Below are 23,049 nucleotides of genomic sequence, written 5' to 3'. Positions count from 1 at the left end.
GGCTTCTTCTTCGCACTATGGACTGTAGGGGACACCCCAGAGCCCCAACCACCAGGCAAATCAAAGCCGAACACAATTTCAATGGTAAAATAAAATAATGTTTGTCTCATAATTGTGCCATAACATACTGTAGTAAAAGACAGTCCAACACAATATAATTGAGAAAACAAGCATCTCTGTCTCCTTCCACTATATTGTCTGTGAGCCTTCTCCTTCTCCTGATTCTGACCCTGAGGTAGCTGAGGGGCTCTCTTTTATTTTGGATCTGGGAGTACTTGTGGTGCCATTGCCTAAAGGAAGCACTTTCCACTCATACAGAACTCCCCCATAAACTCCAGTCTACACAGTGCTCCCCTGTGGCACCCAGAGACCCCAGTATAGTTCCCCTACTGTATTACATCTCCCAGTCAACTCTGTTGTGTCCAAACTAGGCCCCAATCAAAGCAGTACTGCCATCTCTCACATTGGGAGTGAACTGCTCATAAAATCCCATCATCCCTTGTCCATTCATTATTAGCTCCTCCCTACTGGAATAGAAATTGGTGATCCTCAAGGGTGGGTTATGCCTTTCTTCTTGTTGTAATTTCATTATGGCCTCTTGGCTTGGTAGCAAAACATCCTCAATCCCATAAAATGTTACAGTATTGTTATTATTAATCTAGCCCTTACGCTTCCACACTTACACCACCATATGAGAACTTGCCAACCATTCCCCTTGGATGGTTTATGGCCTGGAGACAACTTTAAGGGCCTCTCTGGCCACATGCCACATGCATTGCCTATATTTGTTCCAGGACCACCAGATTAGTCTCCCTTCCCTGGTGTCTCTTCACCCTTGTGCATTCTGCATGTTCACTACCTGTTCTCATCTATTTCAGAGGAGGACAGGGTGCTGTAAATGGGTCTGGAGATGTTATAATCCTGTCCCCTCTTTCACATTTTTCAGGTAGTCCTATATTGTACCCCCATCTGGGACACCCTGCACCCAGATAAGTTCTCCTAGCCATGCCCATTCTATTGTACTGGCATGGTAAGTTACATTGTCCTTGACAGCGCTTGCATAGTCGGGACTTGTTACAGGCCTTCCCATGTTATGCTCTCATGTTAACAAGTTGATTCTTAACTGGGTCCCTATCTAAAACATATTAAAGAAACAAAATATTATCTATTAGTGGAACAGCAAATATTCACAACATGAGGAGGAAATATGTCCTAAGGCCACCATCTGCTTGAGGTTTTAGAAAAGCGAAAGAGAGCTCAAAATTACAATTATGTTTATAATGCTTAGTCTTGTAAAAAGGAAACAGTTAATGTTGGATGTAGTTTGCTTCTCTTCCGGTGTCTTCCTGGTTTTTTCCAGGGTACTCAAATTTTCCAAACACATCCTCCTAGATTTGCCTGTTAGGTTAAATAGCAACTCTAAACTGGTGTGCCTATGAGTAGGACCTTGAGATGGACTGGCATCCTTTTGAAGTTGGTTCCTGCCTTGCACATGATGGTCTCGTAATATACTCTGACTCCTTGTACCCCTCCTGAATTGGAATAAGCAGGTCTGAGATTGTAATGTTATGCTATTATGCCTATTCTTGTAAGATTAAAATAGTAGATAAAAAATGGTTATTTAATATTCTTGCAAAAACTGAACCCAACTTTTTTTATCGATCTTTTTAAGCCGAATAATAAACGATCTACCCTGAGACTGTAGAAGTGGTAAATAACATACAGGTTGCCGGAATTACAAGAAGGAAGTTGTATGGTTCAGCTAAAGCCAAATCTCCCTTTACCTGTGTGGTAGAACCTGCAGCTTGTAATTCCTAAATCAGTAGCTTTGGTTCATCAATAGGGTAAAAAACCTCTGTGTCATATCTCAGACTGGGTTCCTCCCTGGCTGGAGTTCTCCATTGAATATTTTTGATTTAATTGAATGTGTAACCATTGCTTTTGCTTATGATTTGCAGTATTATTTAATGTTTTTTGTAACTGTATCCAAGTCTGTGTTATGTTCCATGTGTTTTGTGGGTACACCCCCCCCCCCCCCCCCCCCCCCCCCCCAAGAGGCAGGGCCAGGCCACCTGCCAATCATGGCCTGGAAATGCCATCTGCCCAATAAAACTGGAGGGTCTTTCACTGGTCCTGGAGGTTCATTGCAAATGCACTAGGGCAGGGGTGTTGAACTCTGAGCCTGGAGGGCCGCAGTGGCTAAGATTTTCATTCTAACCCTTTTCCTAATCAGTGACCAGTTTTCACTGCTAATTGACTCATTTGCCCTTTGTTTTAATAGCTTTGTTTTTAAGGATTCATCACTCTGAATTGATTAATTTCTTCATTAAATGAGATGTGAAACGAGCCAACAGATGACCAGCTAAATTGAGTCTTCAAACTCCAACCAATTTCACTCCAACCAGTTTCTTAATGAGAAGTTGATTCTTGCTGTTAATTAAACTCGTTCTTTAACTTCATGGCTTGTTGCTGCTCTCATTCTGCCACAGCAGACATTTCCAAAATTGTTGATTTTCTGTTTTTTCTAAGAACACCTTCAAAATGTTTTGGTGATCTGAGAGATCAGCCTTACTGAGACCTTCACCTTTCTTTATTTTTAGATATTGTGGATAGCTGGTTGTGTGGGCAGCTCATTTTGTGTCTCATTATTGTTTTGCTGCTAATTAAGGAAAAAGAAACAACAAAGGGACCTGAGTCAGGTTAATTAAAATTAAGGCAAAAGAAATTAATTAGCAGCAAAAAACTGGTCACTAATGAAGAAGATGGTTAGAATGAAAACCTGCAGCCACTGCGGCCCTCCAGGACCAGAGTTCGACATTTGTGTGTGCACTAGGGAGTTGATGAGTTTTACTTCAGTTTATTGTTATACTTTGATTTATTGGATTTTTGAATTTTCAAACTCCTGTTTTGGTTTTCGATCTTTATTTGGATAAAGTGTTGGGACTTTGCTTGCTTTGAATTTCCTTGCTGGCAACTTCTTTATGCCTTTGTGCTTTTCGGAGCTTCATATTGTAACAGAGCATTTTGTGAGAATAAACTATTTTATTGTATAAAGACCCTGCGGTTGCCATTATATCTAGCCAGAGTCTGACAGGAAATCTCCTGCTAGTGTGCATTTTTGGAAGTAGTTTTGGGACTTATGTGTTTTGGGTATCCTACTTTATGACAATCTGGCCAAAAAAAAAAAGTTTATTTAAATTGAACATTTTATTTAAAGAATTCAAAAAGATGGCAAGCAAAAACAAAGGTATGAGTGAAAAGGCAACAAAATAATTATCAAAAAACAGAATCATTGCCTTAATTCATGAGCAAAGGGTCAAAACCAGAAAGTCCATATTCAGAAAAAACATACCCAAAAAAAGACCAGAACAATCTCAATCCTGAAGCAGCCTAGGCCCAATAACCATGCTACAAGGTACATAACTAAAAAGGCAAGATACCCTAAAACTAACATTATTTATAAACACAAAATTATCAATAATAGGAAACAAAAAGGAAACAGAAAAATAATATTTACAAAATAATATGTTAAAGACAGAGCTGAAGAGCTGAATTGATCTTCAGCTCTCTCTGGATCGGTTCGCAGCTGAGTGTGAAGCAGCTGGGATGGGAATCAGCACCTCCAAATCCGAGACCATGGTCCTCAGCCGGAAAAGGGTGGAGTGCCCTCTCAGGTTTGGGAGCGAGATCCTGCCCCAAGTGGAGGAGTTCAAGTATCTCGGGGTCTTGTTCACAAGTGAGGGAAGAATGGAGCGTGAGATCGACAGGCGGATCGGTGCGGCATCCGCAGTGATGCGGGCTCTGCATCGGTCTGTTGTGGTGAAAAAGGAGCTGAGCCATAAGGCAAAGCTCTCAATTTACCAGTCGATCTATGTTCCTACCCTCACCTATGGTCATGAGCTATGGGTAGTGACCAAAAGAACGAGATCGTGAATACAAGCGGCTGAAATGAGTTTTCTCCGCAGGGTGTCTGGGCTCTCCCTTAAAGATAGGGTGAGAAGCTCAATCATCCGGGAGGAGCTCAGAGTAGAGCCGCTGCTCCTCCGCATGAAAATGCAAAAATAGCAAGAAACATAATAGCACAAGTGATGGTCCCTTGCATTTCTTCTCTTCGGGAACTCCAGAGATCTTAAGTGCTACAAACTCAGTTGAATGACCTCTCTACATTTTTGCAATATAAATGAATGCTTCAGTGTGAATGTGCCATGTGATGGACTGGTGTCAAGCCCACTGCTGGTTTTAGCCTCAAACTAGATGCTTTGGGTACAGGCTAAAAATAATGAATCACCTCAGTGTTTAAATATTGAGTCTGCTTCTAGCCTTTCTTGATACCATTTTCTTTTGTTTGATCTGTGTTTTCACCTTTTGCTTGCCTCTTGAACTTGGATTTTATTTTAAGTCCAATTCAATCATTAACTCTTTTTCATCTTGACCTCATCAACACTTCCACGGTTTCCAGATCCCATCTACCAATTCTTCCAAACCTCTAGCAGCTTTTCACTCTGTGACTTATTAAATCATTTCTACCCATAAATGGCCCGATCTTATAAGAGTGGGCAACCATGAACAATGAACCCACCCTCTCTAGCACCATCACACTGAGCACTGAAGGCCCCCAGGACTGCATACTCAGCCCAATTCTGTTGACTCTGTTAACTTACAACTGTAGAGCTCTAACACCACCATTAAGTATACTGATGACACAAAGGTGATGGGTCTCATCAGCAATGGGGAATGAGTCAACTTACAGAATGGAGATACAACAATTGGAGGACTGGTGCAGGTGCAACAATCCGTTTACAAGGATAGGATGAAAGAGATGACTGTTGACTTCATAAAGACCTGAGCTGTCCACATCCCACTGCACATCAAGTGCTCTGTGGTGGAATTGGACAAAAGAAGCAAATTCAATGGTGTGCACCTTGCAGCTGACTATGCTTGGTCTATTAACACCAACCCCATAGCCGCATCTCCACTTCCTTTAGCAGCTGAGGAAGACAAGCCCTCTAAAACATTGCAGATAGATACGTAACCATAACTTGTGCTTTAAAATATTGTTTATGATCATCTACTTGTTTAATTTCCTAGACAACTTTTCAATGTTGAGATATTATTACAATGCTGGGATGCCAGTTGAGTTCAAAGCTTTGGCTCCTTCTAGTTTGTTCTCCCAGGGTTTATGTGGTTTTCTCTTATAACACTGAGATATCCTTACATCCTGTTCATTTGAGTGGTGCATTTGAATAGGTGGCATCTCTGTGAGTGTGCCCCCCAACCCAGGACTGCCTCCTTCTGGGATAAATCCCAACTCCCTGAAGCCTTGAAATAGAATCATTGATATCAGAACAGGGGGTAGTTGTTGGGGTTGTATAAATGGTCTTTAGATGGCCTTGATATTATAAAGTTAACCCATAAAAATCTACCTACTGTACTTTCAAACTGTTAAATACATTCATATTTGACTTTAATTAATGTTTCACTTGATAATTATGTTTCTGCTATATAATGAAGATTTATTTTAAAATACAAAATACAAAAATATAAATATACTAATCTTCTTATACAGTACTAGCTGTGTAAACCCATGCTATAAAAAGCCCAGGCTCCTAGAAACCATGGATTCTGGCACTTCAGTCAATCAATTGCAGTTGTGCATTAGCGGCTAAACAAGGTTCTCTTTCCTTGGCTGTTTCATTTTGCCAACGTGCTTGCCTCCATTGTGTATCAGCAGCTATGCAAGTTTCTCTTTCCTGAGAGGTTTCATTTTGCCGATGTACTTGCCTCGTTTGTATATTAACAGCTAAGCAAGTTTGTCTTTTCTCGGTGGTTTCACTTTCTGCGAAAGAGAAGATTTCTTTGAGCTGGATGCTGTAGTCTTGCACTTCCGGGCTGGACAAACAGACACATTTCCACACGTAGACATTTTATATAAGATGACAAGTTGCAACATAACAAAGCATAATGCTCTCAAACTTGACAGTGTCCATGGGGCCAGAAGCCTGTCCTGACAATATCAAAGCACAAAGCAGGACCCAAGCCCAGACAGCGGCAGACCATTGCACGAATCACATATACACATACACCTTAATTTAAAATCACTAATGAACTTAACAAACATCTGTGGGATGTGGATGGAGTCCTCTTAGAAGAACCTATGCAGACATGGGAAAAACTCTCCTCACAGACAGTGACCAAGCTTTGGATTCATGAGGTATGTGTGTCGCGTAACAGTGAACCAAGAACCCCAGAACCAAGGAGAAATTGGCGAGGAAGATGCAGAATACATGTCATGTTTTAGAAGAGCAAGTCAAGGAATTCTTACATTATTTCTTCATCGCATCTGACCTATAGTATTTTTAAGCCAAATATACTTTTGTGTTAATGATATAGTCACCAACTATATGATTTTTTGCCTATTTTTTAAAACAGGCAATTGATAGTAGTTTGCTAAAAGAAATTTTAAAAGATTAATTTTTGTAAAACAATCCATTTAGTGTGATAGAAGCATTTAACTTTAGACCACAGTGCTTTATTTCCCACACATTACAGTACTAGCTAGATGATAGATTGTCCACTTTCATGATAAAGACCTTCAAACAAAGATGCCTACCAGAACAATTTTTCTTTTGGCATCGTTTTAAATGGTGCACAGCTGATTCATCAGGTTCATCTATTTGAATGGCAAAACTCTTTGTTTCAGTTCAGCCTATAAAACCCTCAGGTCTGTTCGTCTGTATTCACAGTAAGCAGTGAAAATCCAAAATGGGAAAGGTGAGTGCTCTTCTGCTATCTGCTGTGTTATTTTAAGGCTTTATGGTGCTTTTTCTTCTTTTTACCTATAAAGGGCTGAAATGATTTATTATACTTTGTGAATGGTTCAAACAACTAAACATTGTAAGAAAAATGTTACTAGAAAATACACAGAAAATTGCAATTACAAATCATTTTGATTGGGCCACTGATAGAGCATATAATAAATGGTAAGCACAAAGCTTCTAACTATATGCATCATAATGTAAACTTAGTTGACTTAGGGTACCTTAGAGAATGGTGGAAAGAGAATATTACATTTTTCCACAGAATTGAATATGATTAATGAGACACTTAGAATAAATGTCAGCTCTCAAGAAAATTCTACTAGCATAACTATTTGTGTTCTCTTTACATTAATTTATATTTGTTGCTGTTTCTGCTCCACACCTCCACTTTTACTGCATCAATGCTTTAGACTTGGGGTTCCAATTATATTTTAGTAACACCACTTGACAAAGTCTCTCCCTCACAGCATGACCTCCTAATTTCAGCATTTTGCTGCATCAAGTGATTGGGGATTTTCTTTAATTTTGAAGGGTTTCTGGTATTTAGTTTAGAGAACGTATTCCTCTGTTCTGTTTTTGTTACATTTACATTTATGTGCATAGCAGACGCTTTTATCCAACGTGACTTACAAAAGAGGTAAACAATTGAGTAACATTAGGCTAGGGCCTGTTTGTTCAACAAGTGTAATAGGACGGGTAACAAAAGTTGATTGCCACAAGTTAAAAGATGTAATAACTCATACATTTACAATAATAGGTTACAATCACTAAAGCAATTAAACAAATTAATCAGGAGTATAAAATATTGCAGTGCAAAGAGTTTTTTTCATCAATTCAGCAGATATGTACAGGACAGATGCGTCTTGAATTGCTTCTTAAAAACATTGAGGGAGTCAGCAGTACAGTTGGAGGTTGGCAGCCTGTTCCACCAACTAGGAACAACATAGGAAAAGTCTCTGGATTGTGACTTGATGCCACATAGAGGTGGCATCACCAGACGCTGTTCCCTGGCAGACCTGAGTGGGTGAGGAGTAGAGCACTTCGCCAGTGTCTCCATATACACAAATGTTGACACACTGACTGCTCTGTAGGCACGCATCGGGGATTTGAACTTAATACATGCTGCTACAGACAGCCAATGTAGCGACCTGAAGAGAGGAGTGACATGTGCCTGTCTCAGTTGGTTAAATACAAGAAGAGGCACTGCATTCTTGATCATCTGCAGTGGCTTGATAGCACCATGAGCAATTGTGGCATGTCACGCTATGGTGTCATCAGAGCAACCACATAAAAGACAGCATGTACAGTACATTCCTGAATCATCTGACTATTGAAATAATGTACTTAACATGTGCATACTTCGCTCTTTGTTATCTTTAACCTAATTTCTGACATCTCTCTATTTCTTCTTAACTAAATTTCTGATTTAGTCTTTGGCAAAAGACAGGATGGAATTTTGGCTATGAATTTGTGATGCTGACACCCATGACAGGTAGTGTATTCCAAAACTGGGATGCAGATCAGAATAAGCAGTTTTGTTATTGTTGTTCATCAACGGGGAAAACTGCACATGAAATGAGGTGCCAGGGGTGGACCCAGGCCTTATTCTGACCTAATTTCTTTTGACCAGGGGGTATTTTTATCAAAGAAATGTAATGCTAAGACACATCTTCATCTCATTTCAGATTAATACTGTGTCATATGTACATAAGCAATATCACTATAATAATAGAAATCACTGTCCTATAATCCCAAACTAGGTCATCTTCTACGAGGACAGGAACTTCCAGGGCCGCTACTATGAGTGTAGCAGCGACTGTGCTGACCTTCAAACCTACTTCAGTCGTTGTAACTCCATCCGGGTGGAGAGCGGCTGCTGGATGGTCTATGAGCGCCCCAACTACATGGGCTACCAGTACTTCCTGAGAAGAGGCGAGTATCCTGACTACCAGCGCTGGATGGGATTCAATGACTGTGTGCGCTCCTGCCGTGTTATCCCCCAAGTAAGACTAATATTTTTTATTTTTTGTTAACATATTTTTCCAAAAAACTGTGATTCTTAAATAATACAGTAGTAACCCAAAGATAATTTGAAAGAATCAATGTTAAAAACATAATTTCTTTACACACTTTCTTCTTGTCTATATTGATAAATTATGGACATTGAGACTTCCTCACATGAACAAATTAGGTTACTTAGTTTATTATGGAGGTCTATTGGGTTGGTGGCACGATTGGCACACCAGCCACTGTAAAAATACCTGACACTGTTCCAGTGTAGTGCTGAGGTGTCACCTGCTGCACTTGGGTCCCAATCCAGATGGTTTATCGTGCAGTGGGTGCGGCAACGCGCTATAAGGGCATGCTCCCACCTTTTTTATTTATAACATTGTTTTAGAAAAGTACTGCTTGATAAGTTGCCCTAAACATGTGTCTTTCATGAGAATCCCATTGAAGAACTAATGTTTGACTGAAGATTCTACTGTTAAATTAAATTCTAAAAGAGTAGCAGGCCTCAAAGATTGAAAGCCAGGTCTACACTTCACTCTAGGCCTAGGGATGGGAATCGAAAACTGGTTCTTGTTGAGAACCGGTTCCCACTGTTTCAATTCCTTGGAATTGTTTGCCATTTTTGCAAACGATTCCCCAATCGATTCCAGTCGCCTCGAATGACGTCACCGCGTTGCGTAGCGTCATTTACCCAGCAGGAAACATGGGGCGCCTAAGCAGCACAAATGCTCAAAAGTTTGGTTACACTTTACGAGAAAGGATGACAACAGGGCAACTTGCAATACTTGCAAAGTATATATTTCATCAAAGGGAGGAAACACTACGAATATGCAAAAGCATTTGCACACAAAACACACGATAACCTTAAATGAATGTTGTGTTTTTGATCCGCTCCGGACTAGTGAATCTCAACCCAGCAGCAACGGTAACGTTTGCAGGTCCTCTCCCGTTAATACGGCAGGTAACTAATCAACTAACATTGCATATTATGTTAGCGCGATTTGCCTTATTGCAAAACCTGCTATTACTGTGCATTGCATTTAGATGACCATGACGAGAGAGACAGACAGAGTCTGGCTGTCTCAGATGCTGGCAGTTCTCGCTGCAGTCTACCGGTAGCTTCTCCTTTCACAGAGGCGGGGAAAAGAAATGACACAGGCCAGGATAGACGAATGTCAGCGAGCAGTGACTAAGTTTGTGGTAAAAGGCTTGCACCCATTTGCCACAGTAGGTGCCCCCGATTTTCGGTAAGTGAATGTGTTTAATTGTAGGCTAAGTCAGGGAATGTCAAATTTGCGTGTTCTCCTTTTACCAGATGTTTCATCCGTTTCCATTTCTGAGCTGAAACGTGTTGAAGGCAGCCATCACTGCAGATGGATGGGCAAGTTTTAGTCAAGATCATTACCTCACAGTAATGCTGCATTATGTCAGGAATGGCCAGGCTCAAGAAAAAGTCCTCAAAACCAAACCAGTGTACCAGGCACAGACAGGGACAGCTGTAGCAGAGGAGACTGATGAGATCTTGGAGGAGTATGGTATCAAAGACAAGGTTGTGGCAGCCACTGTTGATAATGCGGCCAACATGGATGTAGCTGTCAAAATAGTTGATGGTTGCAGAATTGCACAGTGCACAGTTCCATTGGACTTGAGTTGATTGTATTTGTTGCTGGCTGATGTAGTTTTATTTTTGAGTGCTCAGCTCATATATACTTTTAAAAAGGAGAGTGTAAATGTTACTGGACATTCTTGTGTAATTGCCACAGAATAATTTATGTTATACTTTGTTATTGCTACAGAAGAATATTTATTTTATTATTATTTTACATTTACACATTTTTTCCTGGGAACCCCATGGCACCCCATCGAGGAGCCGTAGGCTGTGGATCTCTTAAGATCTCACTGTTGGGTTTGTAAGGTCATGCTACTCCTAAATTTCTATCTTGTTCAAAGATAAGATATAAAACAAAGTTCTAAGTTAATCGACCTGTGTGTTCTCCTTTTTAAAAATAAGAATCGATAGGAGAATCGATAAAGAATCGAATTGTTAAACAGAATCGAAAATGGAATCGGAATCGTGAAAATCTTATCAATTCCCATCCCTATCTAGGCCTGAACCAAAAGTGTAGGCTTCACCACTGCAAACAGCCTATCCGCAAACTCAAGATACAGGCTTATGATGCACACAGACCCAGTAGTGGGGTGAAGGTTTTAAAATCAAAAATATCCAAAGGGAGAGAAGTGAGCCATAAAAAATCAACCCTGTGAAAACAAAATGAAGTTATTTTTAATATTTAAATGTTTTAAATTCATAAAATGCACTAAACAGAATGCAGGTAGGTTAAAAAAAAAAAGTATAACAAAAAAGGTCTGCTTTTTGATAGCGAAGAGCTCCAAAGCAGAAAAAACACTACCTTATTACCAAAATAGAAGTTCAAAACCAAGAAATCCAATTTAAAAAATGCAAAATACAAAATTAAAGGAAATGAGAACAACCTCAAAGCCAAAGTAGCCAACAAAGAGGTTGATTCTTTATAAATAGTACTGGGGGGTGATTCCCCAACTGAAGTGTCAGGTAGCCTCACCTCCCCAGGCTCAAAGAATAGGACACAAAATACATGATTTAAATGATAAAATACAAAATAATTAATACAGAAAATATTCATGATGCATAAAACAGCAAAAAAATATAATATTTGCAATATAATATTATCAGTATTTAATTTTTTTTCAACAATAAAGGAGTGTTATTACATGTAACAGAAACATGTAAATTCCAAAATGTCAACATAAATACAGTAGGAGCTGTATGTGTAGTGTTCACTGCTGTACTGATGCAGATTTAGTACACGTCCTTCATGTGATATGTTTTGAAACAGTCACCAACCCAAAACCCAATAGTACACAAACGTTCTTTGCACACTTCTGTTATAATATTTTTTATGTTGAGACTATGAGAGCTGCGGTGGGTTGGCACCCTGCCTGGGATTGGTTCCTGCCTTGTGCCCTGTGTTGGCTGGGATTGGCTCCAGCAGACCCCCGTGACCCTGTGTTCGGATTCAGCGGGTTGGAAAATGGATGGATGGATTAAATATGAGAGGGTAGAATGTCTTTGTCTGGCACACACGTTTGACATGCTCCTTGTGTTATTTTGGGCTACCACAGCGCAAGGCTCAGTAACTTCTACATTACCCTGGCACAAGTATTGGCAGTTGCTGCATTGTAACAGTGATTAGGGGGCTAACGCCTTTCTTGTCGTTCTACTTGATCAAAATCATTTTGCCTTTTGGCCACTTACATACTGTACCTCACTGCAGCGTTATGCAACTGAAGGCATATCTCAGCGGTTTGGTCATATGGTGTTGTATGCTTCAGTTTCTCTATCCATGTCAAAGACTGATGACCAATTCACTATCATTGGATTCCACTAAAGGTTAAGTTTCAGTTTGTGCTAAAACTGATTTATCACCTGTCGTTTACATGCTGCTGTTTTTTGGTTGAACTCTCTACCTCGCTCATGAATAATGATGAATTACCTTTGAGTGGTAAAACACATAGAAATAATTGTGATTATTTTTTAGCAAGATGTGATTTCATCCACTAGATGGCAGCAAAATACTGTCAGGCACAGGCTTAAATATGTAAAGCGGATCATTACATGTCATCATGACTCGTGGTTAACCAGAATTACATAGAATTCTGAGTTCAAGTCATGCCTGGGGTTAGCACCAAGAAGGTTAAAAAAAGAAAATAAACAAAAATACATTTAAGCCACCAGATACGACCCTGGCTGAACCATTACAGATGGCAGGGTAATCTAAATCTGCACTTGGAATGTAGATAAGCAAATAGGTGCATGGAAAGGAAAACTGAACTCACAAAAACAAAATTCTACTTATCTTAAGTTGTATGTTTAGATACTTTGACTCAAAAGAGATTATATTATAAATAACAGAGATAAATATTAACAAACAACAAAGTGTGCCATTTGTTTAATCTGAAGTACTATAGTGAAAAAGTTGCTATCAGCTTATATACAGAATTACTGTAAACTACTGTTTAATTTAGCTTTTTTTCTTGATAGATGCTACTGTCAAATAACATCATGAGATGCTATGGTGTGCTCCTTAGCATAAATGGCATCTCTGTGGATTTCTTTGTTTTATTTTAACAGTTGTCTATGTTATAAGGGTCACTAGAGATGGTAACATTTGTCATGCAATTAATTAGTTGTATCGTTTTATTTCAGAATCAACATACATGTTGATCTCTTAGTACTTATTTTGAAAAAATGGTGACAAATAATTAACTGATTAACTCTTTTGACTTTTTTCGAAATTCAGGGGTAAAGGACAGTAATCAGCTGTAAACTGACAAAACATTATGTTTTAGTTTGACTCTCTTTAAAGTTAGCTTCGTCGATTTGACTGAGATATCCTGCGCGTGCACGAGTAGCAAAGAGCAAACAACCCCTCAAATGGCATCGACATCTGGTGAAAGACCAAAGCGAATGCGCAAATCAAAATACTCTGTGGACAACATTTTGTATATCATATTGCTGAGTCAGACTCTGAGTTTTCGGATTTTGATGTAAGTGATCTAGAGATAGAAAATGAAGGCATGCAGCAAAAGACATTTTATATTGATTTATGTGTGAAACCATTGCTTTGTGTGCTTTTCAGAAAGCTGGAAAAATATTCAGCCCTCAAAGAGTTAAGAACTTGTTGCAATATGTGTGAAAGGTAAAACCTACTAGTAAAAAACATAATTCTCTTTAACCCAATAGGTTACATTGGGGCAGATGCTTTAAGTATATTTTACTTGAATTAGTTTTTACTCCTTATAAAATGTTTAAAAATGAGGTGCCCTATATATCTTTTTCATTCCTTTTTATAAAATCCTTTTTTATAAAATCCAGTTTATGCTCCAGCAAAATCTTTAATCATGCTTCTTACTACTGGCCCTTTTCCATTCAGTGAGTGTAGCCAAACATATAATAGCTGCACTGAAAATGAAGACATGTTAAAAGCACAAGGCTGTATGCTTCCTTAGCTGTACTGTATTGCAGAGCACATTTACATTAAACTAATTAGAAGATATTCTAAAACTGCATAAAATTAAAATAATTCACCTCAAAAGCACATTATTTTGTAATTTAAGTACGAATTCTAGCTGGTGCTTTAAGTTATTTTTTTATTTAAGCATGAAGTTTAGCAGTTTAAGTGTGTGGGGTAAAATAAACCCCAAGATTATTTGTCTGTTAAATTGGGATTGTGCTTTTTTGAGCAGAATGTCTATGCAAGCAGTAAATAATGTAACTCATTCCCTTTGTTTTGACTTCCATTTCAGCACAGAATTTACATTTGTACGGAAACCAAAAGCAAAGTGGCAATCATGCACTAATGACTTTGTCAAAAGAGTGTCGTTTAACTATTAAACTTGAGGTTTCCAATTTAGCTCTCTTGAGCAGCTCACTCATTTACCTCTTTGTTAATCAGTCAGACTGTCAATGCTCTAACTATAATTCGTAAATCACATTGGGCATGCTCTGTAAATGCATTTAAAAACTACACTGTACTGAGTAAAACTAATAAAATGGTTCCTATATGCAATAGAGTGGAGTGCAAATAAACACGTAACTCTTTAATAGAAGTAAATGGAAAAGAATTAAAACAAGCATGTCAGTTTAAACATCTTAGGAGCATAGTCACGGAAGCATGTGAGATATAGTTTTTTGAAAAGAATGGGGACAGAAGGGTGAGTAATGTTGGGGTAGTGAGAAGTGTTAGGAGAAAAAGGACCAGCATTGGAATCGATTTTCGATAGAGGGGAATGTTGGGAAATGCATGATTGGCTGCTATGCAATTTTATTCAAGACAGAAAACGTCACATGGAAGACAGAGAATGATGTTGCTTGATAATATCACAGAGAATGGAATATACTAAAGTATGACAAGGAAGGCACAAGATGCGAAAAGACAAGTTGGCATTCAGTGATAAGGACCTGCCTGCAGGAATTTAACAAGCAGTTAGAATCACAAAAACACTTTAACAGTATCACTACTTTTAATAAACATACTTTTTTCTGTTTTCATATTCATAGCAATTAAAAAATGTAAATGGCATATGTACAGTACTGTTTTTATACATCCCGGGTCCTCCCTGCGTGGAATTTGCATGTTCTCCCCGTGTCTGCATGGGTTTCCTCCGGGTACTCTGGTTTCCTCATACAGTCCAAAGACATGCAGGTTAGGTGCATTGGCGATTCTAAATTGTCCTTAGTGTGTGCTTGGTGTGTGGGTGTGTGTGTGTGCCCTGCGGTGGGCTGGCACCCTGCCAGGGGTTTGTTTCCTGCCTTGTGCCCTGTGTTGGCTGGGATTGGCTCCAGCAGACCACTGTGACCCTGTAGTTAGGTTATAGTGGGTTGGATAATGGATGGATGGATATTTTATAAAAATTATAAATGATCACAAAGCAGCACAATGGCGCTGCTGCTTCACAAGAAGGAGCCCAGGGCTCACATCCCGCGTTCTTCCTGTGTGCATGTGGGCTTCCTCCCACAGTTCAAGACATTCAGGTTAGGTGAATTGGTGTTACCTAATTAGTGCTTGATGTGTGTATGTGTGTGTGTATGTTCACCCTCTGATGGACTGGTGTCATGATCAGGGATTGTTCTTGCTTTATGTCCCTTGTTTGCTGGGATGTGCAGAGCTTCACCATGACCCTGCTCTGGATATGGGGTTTAAGAAAATGGACGGGTGGATGGAAAAATGATCACATGTACCATATTTAAATAACACAGGCTATTGCATTCACAATTCAATTAATCATCACCAAATTTGTAAATGTACTTTCCTTTTTTTCCAACAGCACAGAGGATCTTACAGAATGATGGTTTATGAAAGGGAAAACTTTGGTGGTCAGATGATGGAGTTCATGGATGATTGCGAATCTGTTCAGGATCGCTTCCGCTATCAAGACATCCACTCCTGCAATGTGATGGATGGCTACTGGATCATGTATGAGCAGCCCCACTACAGAGGACGCCAGTTCTTCCTGAGGCCTGGCGAGTACAGGAGATACACTGACTGGGGAGGCATGAACCCTAGGATTGGCTCCTTCAGGCGTATCACAGATTTCTGTTAATACTGAAGCATCAATATTATACTTCTATTCATTAAAAAATAAACATTAATTTGTGACATGAGTTTGTATTTTCTCTTGAATTTTCATTTTGCCAGAAGTTAAGATATGAATATAAATTAAGTAATGAAGAACAAATTTCAAAGTTGATGGTAAAAAATAAAGAATATAACTTCAAGAGGAAAAATTATTACATATGAAACAATTGCAAGAACCGTCGAAAATATCAGGCAGAACTGATGATAGGATGCAGAAGACAATTATTTTAGTTAAATAGTAGTAAAATATAGTATCATAATTAAACCAAGAATGAAACTGCATCAGTTAACTATTGACGGAGTCTCATCCTGTTACCTGCCCTCCCAAAAATTAAGCAAAATCAAGATGGCAACTGAAGCATCTTTTTGATTTTTACCATAAGTTCAGATCTTTTAGAATTTCTCAAAATATAATATGCTTTTACTGGACATTTCTTTGGTACCCTAAAAATGATGAAACATATTTCTGTGGTGGTTGGATGTGTATATTTCCTTTCCATTTTCACCATTGCTACAGCAAGATAGCTTTTAAAATGTGTGTGGACAAACCATGATTTTTTTTTTTTAATTCTGATGTGCTCATCTGTTTTAATGAGTGGTTAAACGATTTGATCAGAGTCACAAATACTTCTAATTACCCAGGGTGTACAATTACAGTACAATACAATTTATTTTTGTATAAAGCTGTTGAGTGCAGGCACAGAGCACTGTGAACAATTCTCAGTTAAAATACAAGTATAGATTATACCATTTACTAAATACAGAACTGGTACACCTATAAATGCAGATCAGGTAAAACACACAAAGAACAAGGTAAAACTGATTAAACATAAATGGAAACTAACAATATCTGTCAATTAATTGATGAACTATGCCAGTTGACAATGGGTGAGATTAGAATTGTACAAGAGAAAGTCAAAAATAAAGTCAAAGTTCTGACCTCGGCCAACTGACTATCTATCCACTTCTTGGTTTTCTATTGTGGAGTCTGTGCTGGCTGTCCAATCTGATGAGGGAATCTTTTCACCCAATTATTCCAACACCACTCTATAGCATGACTTCCAAATACAAGATAACAGACTGACAGTAGAGCAGTGGCACCAAGTGCAACATCAAGAAACCAAGAAGAGAAACAGAATAGAGAATGATTTGTATATTGTGATATGTACTGTATATTCCTGCACAGGTGACTAAAAGACAGAGATGCAATATGCACAGCAAAACGGCAGCTAATCAGGGTATGCCAAACTGAACTAATGAGTCTTCAGCCAGAATTTAAAAGCTGAGACCAAAGGGGAATCTCTTACAGTCAATTAGTATCCATACCATTTCACAGCTTCTGGGCCCTGTAACTAAAGGCTCGACCTCCCACTGTAATTTTTATTAATCCTTGGAATCATAAGCAGGCTATCATCTTGAGATCTCAATGTGTGCTCTGTTTTGTAAGTAATGACAAATTCAGATAAGTAAGCAGTGGCCTTGGCAATTGAATGCTTCATAAGTTAAAAGATCAATTTTGAAATCAGCCCTAAGCCTAACTGGAAGCCTGTGCAAGGACTAGGGAACTGGAGTTATTTGATCGTATTTTCTAGTTTGTATAATAATTCTTTCAGCAGCATTGGGAACAAAACTGAGCAATTGGCTTGAAACAGGAGAAAAGGGGTACATCAAATAAGCCGAAATGTTTTTTTCTATTAAATAAAATGAATGTATTTTGTAACGCACGTGCGAGTAGGAGGACGTTGTATGGACCAAGGTAATTCCATGCCAGGCCAGGGGGTGGCGGGGTGCACTAAACCTTCTCCTGTTATGTCTGCAGACCAGCAGCGGGAAAGCCTGTCTGACTTATCATTGAAGAAGGCACTTCCGGTTCCGACGCTTAGGACGACATCACTTCCGGTTCCAGCGCCTAGGAAGATGCCACCTCTGGTTCTGGCACCTACAACAACATCAATTCCGGCCCTTGTGCCTAGGACGATGTCACTTCCGGTTCCTTTGATGACATCAGAAGAAGGTCATTTCCGGTCTTTTCAGTTAAAACTGCAATCTTTTCAGACCTCAGACAGTTAATGTCTGGACTCCATTGAAGACACTTCTATCTTAACACAAACCCATTGCAGTCAGGGATAATATACAGGTGGCTGCCCCAAACCCTTTTAAGTGTGTCGAGTCTGTATTCTTTCATAATTTATTTGAATATATTATTATTTATCACAGCACCAGAGAGTTGTGAAGTGTTGCATGTTGGTCAGATATGCAAGTAAGAAGTGTTCTTTGAACATGACAGTACTACTAGTACTACTACTGTCTTGACCGTGTCAAGCAGGGATGTAGCCAGGAATTAATTTTAGGGGAGGATAAGAAAGAAATATGAATCAAAATTCCACCAATGATCAATCTGTTGGAACTGATGTGAAATATATTTCTTCAAACCCAAAAATCACCATGCTACCTCTATGGCCAAAAGGCATCTGGAAGCTACAGTGACACAAATATGACAAATTTGCACTTATAAAATGTATTAGTTGTGATGAAAAACAGACATGCTTTTGCTTGGCAACCATGCATGGACCCTCAATATTTTTTGTGAACTGCAGAATTTTGGAGAAGAGACAATTTTAACACTATATATGCAGAACAGGGTACCATTTATTTGAAATCCCAAAGTAAACTTTAGACAAAAGTCTGGCCCTAATGGTTACAAATCTGTAAATATTGTTTGCTGTTTGGATTTACTATCTTTATGATTATTTTTTTGTCTTGTTTTCTGCGATACTGCCTCTGGACTGTGTGGTGGAACTGGTTTGGTGTAGATTACCTTTCAGGTAACTAATGTGTGCCTTATTTGGATCTTTTGAGCTTTTTTTGGAATTAATCTATACATTTATAAAAAAAAAAAAGCCTTGCTTTCCCTTTTAAGACAAGCCAAAAGTTGGCAGTGATCCTTTCATTTCTGGGGTTTTGGCTTCATTTTAGAACTATTATAGTTGGTTTTGTCAGCTCCCCATTTTTGGGCCATCTCCAACTGAAGCCAAAAATTGCTTTAGGGGTCTGGCTGAAGTCAAGATTGCCTTGGCTGGGCAGTCCAGGTAAGATTGCTTTGGATGCCTCACCCTTTTTGCCTTGGAAGGCCGGGGAAAACACATTCATGAAAAACACAGGGATAAATTAAAGTTGCCAATGGACCTAACTTGCACATTTTTGAGGATGTGTGAGGAAAGGTTGAGTACCAAAAACATAACACATTCATGAAGGATCTGGGCAACATCAGGGATACTCTGCACTATTTGAGATCTACTGTAGGTATGATCTGAAATTAAATGAATTTAAGTAACAAATAATATTGATAATAATTAAATTAATCTTATCCTTTTAAGCAGGCAAATATTTTTTTATATATATCCCTCCCAACCTTACACTGTCACAAACAAAATGGCATTTGTCTCTTGCTGGGCTGTGAAGCTCATCAGTTTTAAAGAAGCACTGACACATTAAGCTACTCTCTTAAAGGAAACCATTGTCACGATTAAGGAAGCCTTTACAGTGTTGATGTCAACACCTCCTTTCTTACTCTGAATTAAGAATTCAGTGTGTAAAATGTTTAGCATTGACCTGATGAAGTGTCACCATATTTTGGAACACTGAGGACAAAAGTAAACATGAATGGAACTCCCCTACCCGCCATAACATAGCATTCTGATGGCCTCTTTCAGAATGTTCATATTTTTCACAGATGCTGATCGGTTTGCTTGGTGGAACAACTTCTCCCATTTCTTAACATAATCGAAATGGCCAAATGAGGTATTCTGCTTTCCTCACTTCTAAGCAGCTTTTTCGTTCCTCTGTTTAGCTAAAGCTAGCAAATTTTTTAGATTGTAATCAATTCATAAATATTTTAAAAGCTATGACATCTTGCTGACTTTTTCTTTAAATGGCCAACAAAAGTAAGGTAAATTGATTTTGAATAATGTCTTTAAGAGAACATTTAAAACATATATGTAATATTTTAATTGTTTATACAGTATAATTGTTAATAAAGAAAATGCAGGCTTTGAATATTCAGATTCTTTCAAAAAGCAACATCTTCTGTTTATATGAAGGTAGCAAAAAGTGCTTTAGATAAAAGGGACTGTTATTGTTATTTAAAGAGTAATTTATAAATTGTACATTTTGTTAATAATATGTAAAACTATCTTTTTTAATCTCTGTCAGTGACGTAAAAAGTGTATACATGGAAAGGCCCGTTCATGTTTATTTGGTGTCCAGACATGATTTGCATCCTGTCTTTCCCACCCACTTCATGCACATCTTCTGCAAACTCCATCTTGTTCTCATCCCTTCCACCATCATTACTGCATACCACTTAATCATGCCTTGTTTCCGTTCCCACTCTCTGTAAATGTCTCCAAATTGCCTTTGTTTGGTGCCGGCAATCACTCTTCTGAAACCTGAGTCCAATTCAGTCCTGACTGTTTGTATGTTTAAGCAGCCCCCACACTGATCCATTATGTAGTTGTCTTTTCTTTTAGCTATAAATTATTTCCTTGCTTGTTCTTGTGTTTGGCTATTGATATTTACTTTGTAGTTTTGCTGAAGTGTGTGTGTGTGTGTGTGTTTTTTTGCCTGTTTCTGGCCCTTTCTTCATTCTGCTCTTTTTTGCCTTGTTGCTAATATGTTACTGACCTTATCCAATGATACATCTGGATATTCCGGCTTACAATATCATAAATTTGAACTCTTGTCATTTGTCTCCTCACTTGTGCTAATCTTCTGCGCCTATTAAATCCCCAGATATACAACCAAAGTGAAACAATGTTTACATTCAAGCAGGTGAAGGTGAAGCTGCCTGCTTCTGGTGACCTTGCTGAATTTACCAATATCTCCCCACTCAAGCTCAAGCATCTTCAACTTGTTTCTCCTCACTACATGGCTTACTGCCTTTTGTCAAAATTCAAGTATTAATCAGTTTGTTTTGTGCTGTTTTATGTATGTTTATTTTTTGTAATTGTTCATAAGGGTGACATCATAAGAGCTATATTGTTATATAATAACAATATATATATTGTTATTGTTATACCTGTGGGGGGCATCACTGAGGACCAAACACCAGACACAACCCTACGTAACAGTGAAGGTAGCATCAATTCTTTTTAGAAATCAAAGGATAATTTATGTATGATCATAAGACTTAATCAAACATCTACAGGACTTTCCCTTGTTCTCATGTGGTAGGGTATTGTATCGTGTTTGCCATTATGGGTGCAATGAGAAGTCAAGCAAAATGACAAATGCAAGCTTTTGAGGAAACTCAGGCCCGTTCTTCAGGCAGTTTGTAATCTGCCTTTGTAATTTGTTTGTAATCTATAATTTACAAACTGCCTAAAGAAGGGGCCTGAGTTGCCTCGAAAGCTTGCATATTGTAATGTATTCAGTAAGCCAATAAAAGGTGTCATTTTGCTTGACTTATTTAATGTGTTCATAATATTTAAAACATTTACTTGTCTGTACTCAAGGTAAGATCATACAGTATGTAGTGACTGTAAATTGGTGAAGTTCTTTCTTCATTTTTCACATCATTACACTATATTCAAAGAATTCTCTTCAACTATATTTATCTAATCTAATCTTTTCTGGTAAACTCTATTATTACCTGCTTTAGTAGCTGCAGTAATATTATCAACCATTAGATGGTAGTGGCACTCTGCTTAATTATCCTCAAAATGGCTTACCAGGGCCACATTTTTTTTCATATATGCTATTGTGCACTCAATCAGATCACTTTCTACCTTGTCTTTCTATGCAGTCCATGCTACTGTGATCATCCTCTTCTCTGTACATCCATTGATTTTTTTGATTTTTTTATTTTGGAGGCAACATAGTCATACTCAGGTCCATTGAATTCACTTTGACTCCCGGCTCACTAATGAACCTCCATCAGTGCTTTCCAATTTAACATATTCTCAATTTGCAGTTTTCTCTGCTCCTATTTTGGGTCACAATCTATTCTTCACAATAATGTTCGGAGTAATCCAAAAGTCCAAGATATATCAAGCCAATACTTAATTCACCAAAAAGGGAGGGATGTACAATAGGGGAAAGAACTTTAAAATGAACAAACGGAGAAAACCACATAGATGTATGCACATGTGTTTATCTATGACAAGCTTTCATGTCCTTAACTTCCTCCTTATCCACCTTCTGATTGCTAGCTCTCAAGCACTGAACCACTTTGTTGTTCTCCTCCTGCTGACTCCCAAAACTTTCACTTACCTTGGCCTCCAAACCTCCCTACCTTTTGAGTCTTTTCACCAGCTCACCATAAGACTCAGTTCATCCTAAATGGGCCTCCCTCAGCCACTGGACTTTAGATCTAACTCACTGTCCTGGTATACCTGGGTTGCAAGGGACTGTATTTCTGAGCCCGCTCACTGTCGCAACCTCCATTGGAAATTCTGTCCTCCAGCTCACTGAATTTGGCTGCAGATTTCTCAGTTAATGGAACCATCTGCTTGCCTCCCTGTATTAACACCAGTCCTCTGTAGGCTTCTGTCTTCTTTTGCCACCCACTGAGCAACCACATTTTTGGCACTACCATGAGAACAGGAGCCCCTAATGCTACTTTTCAAAGATGGTAAGTAGAGATGCCAGTTTGGGCTTTTTCTCTCTGAATCTGTTGTTCCCATCAAGGCTTATCCCAAATACAAAATACCAAAATATAGTGTCTTACATATCTGTCTATATATGATAGAGTGCCTTTCATATATACATTATCTATCCTATAGTTTCCTACGTATTTATCTACAATATCATGCCTTTTATATCTATCTATGTACAGTATGTTATTAATTCCTTTGGCAGTGTTCTTTTGTACTTCAACACTGATTTTAAAAATGTACATGTTTGTAATATGCATAATATTTTTATGCATGTGTATGTATATATACAGTTTAAGAAAGGGCGGGGTCAGATGCCCTCATTGGGGGGCTTCTTGGGAATGTGAACAAAGAAGGAAATGACAATGTCAGCGGCAGCATCCTCTCTCA

At 38.5% G+C, this 23,049-nt stretch overlaps 1 protein-coding gene across 1 annotated transcript; it reads left to right on the top strand.

The window, feature by feature from the left end:
- Positions 1-6,738: 6,738 nt before the first annotated feature.
- On the top strand, positions 6,739-16,023 carry LOC114656752 (gamma-crystallin M2-like). The gene is made up of 3 exons (XM_028808366.2): positions 6,739-6,771; positions 8,579-8,821; positions 15,696-16,023. The coding sequence occupies exons 1-3, from the start codon at positions 6,763-6,765 to the stop codon at positions 15,969-15,971; spliced, it is 528 nt and encodes a 175-aa protein (XP_028664199.1). The 5' UTR covers positions 6,739-6,762; the 3' UTR covers positions 15,972-16,023.
- Positions 16,024-23,049: the final 7,026 nt, after the last annotated feature.

Source organism: Erpetoichthys calabaricus, chromosome 8 (assembly GCF_900747795.2).
Source record: "Erpetoichthys calabaricus chromosome 8, fErpCal1.3, whole genome shotgun sequence".
Lineage (NCBI taxonomy): Eukaryota > Metazoa > Chordata > Cladistia > Polypteriformes > Polypteridae > Erpetoichthys > Erpetoichthys calabaricus.
Note: the sequence above shows the minus strand (reverse complement) of the source record. Positions and strands in the feature narration are given on the sequence as shown.

Coding starts and splice junctions, on each gene's coding strand:
- LOC114656752 (XM_028808366.2), top strand. Junction 8,822..15,695: donor CCTGCCGTGTTATCCCCCAA/GTAAGACTAATA, acceptor TTTTTCCAACAG/CACAGAGGATCTTACAGAAT.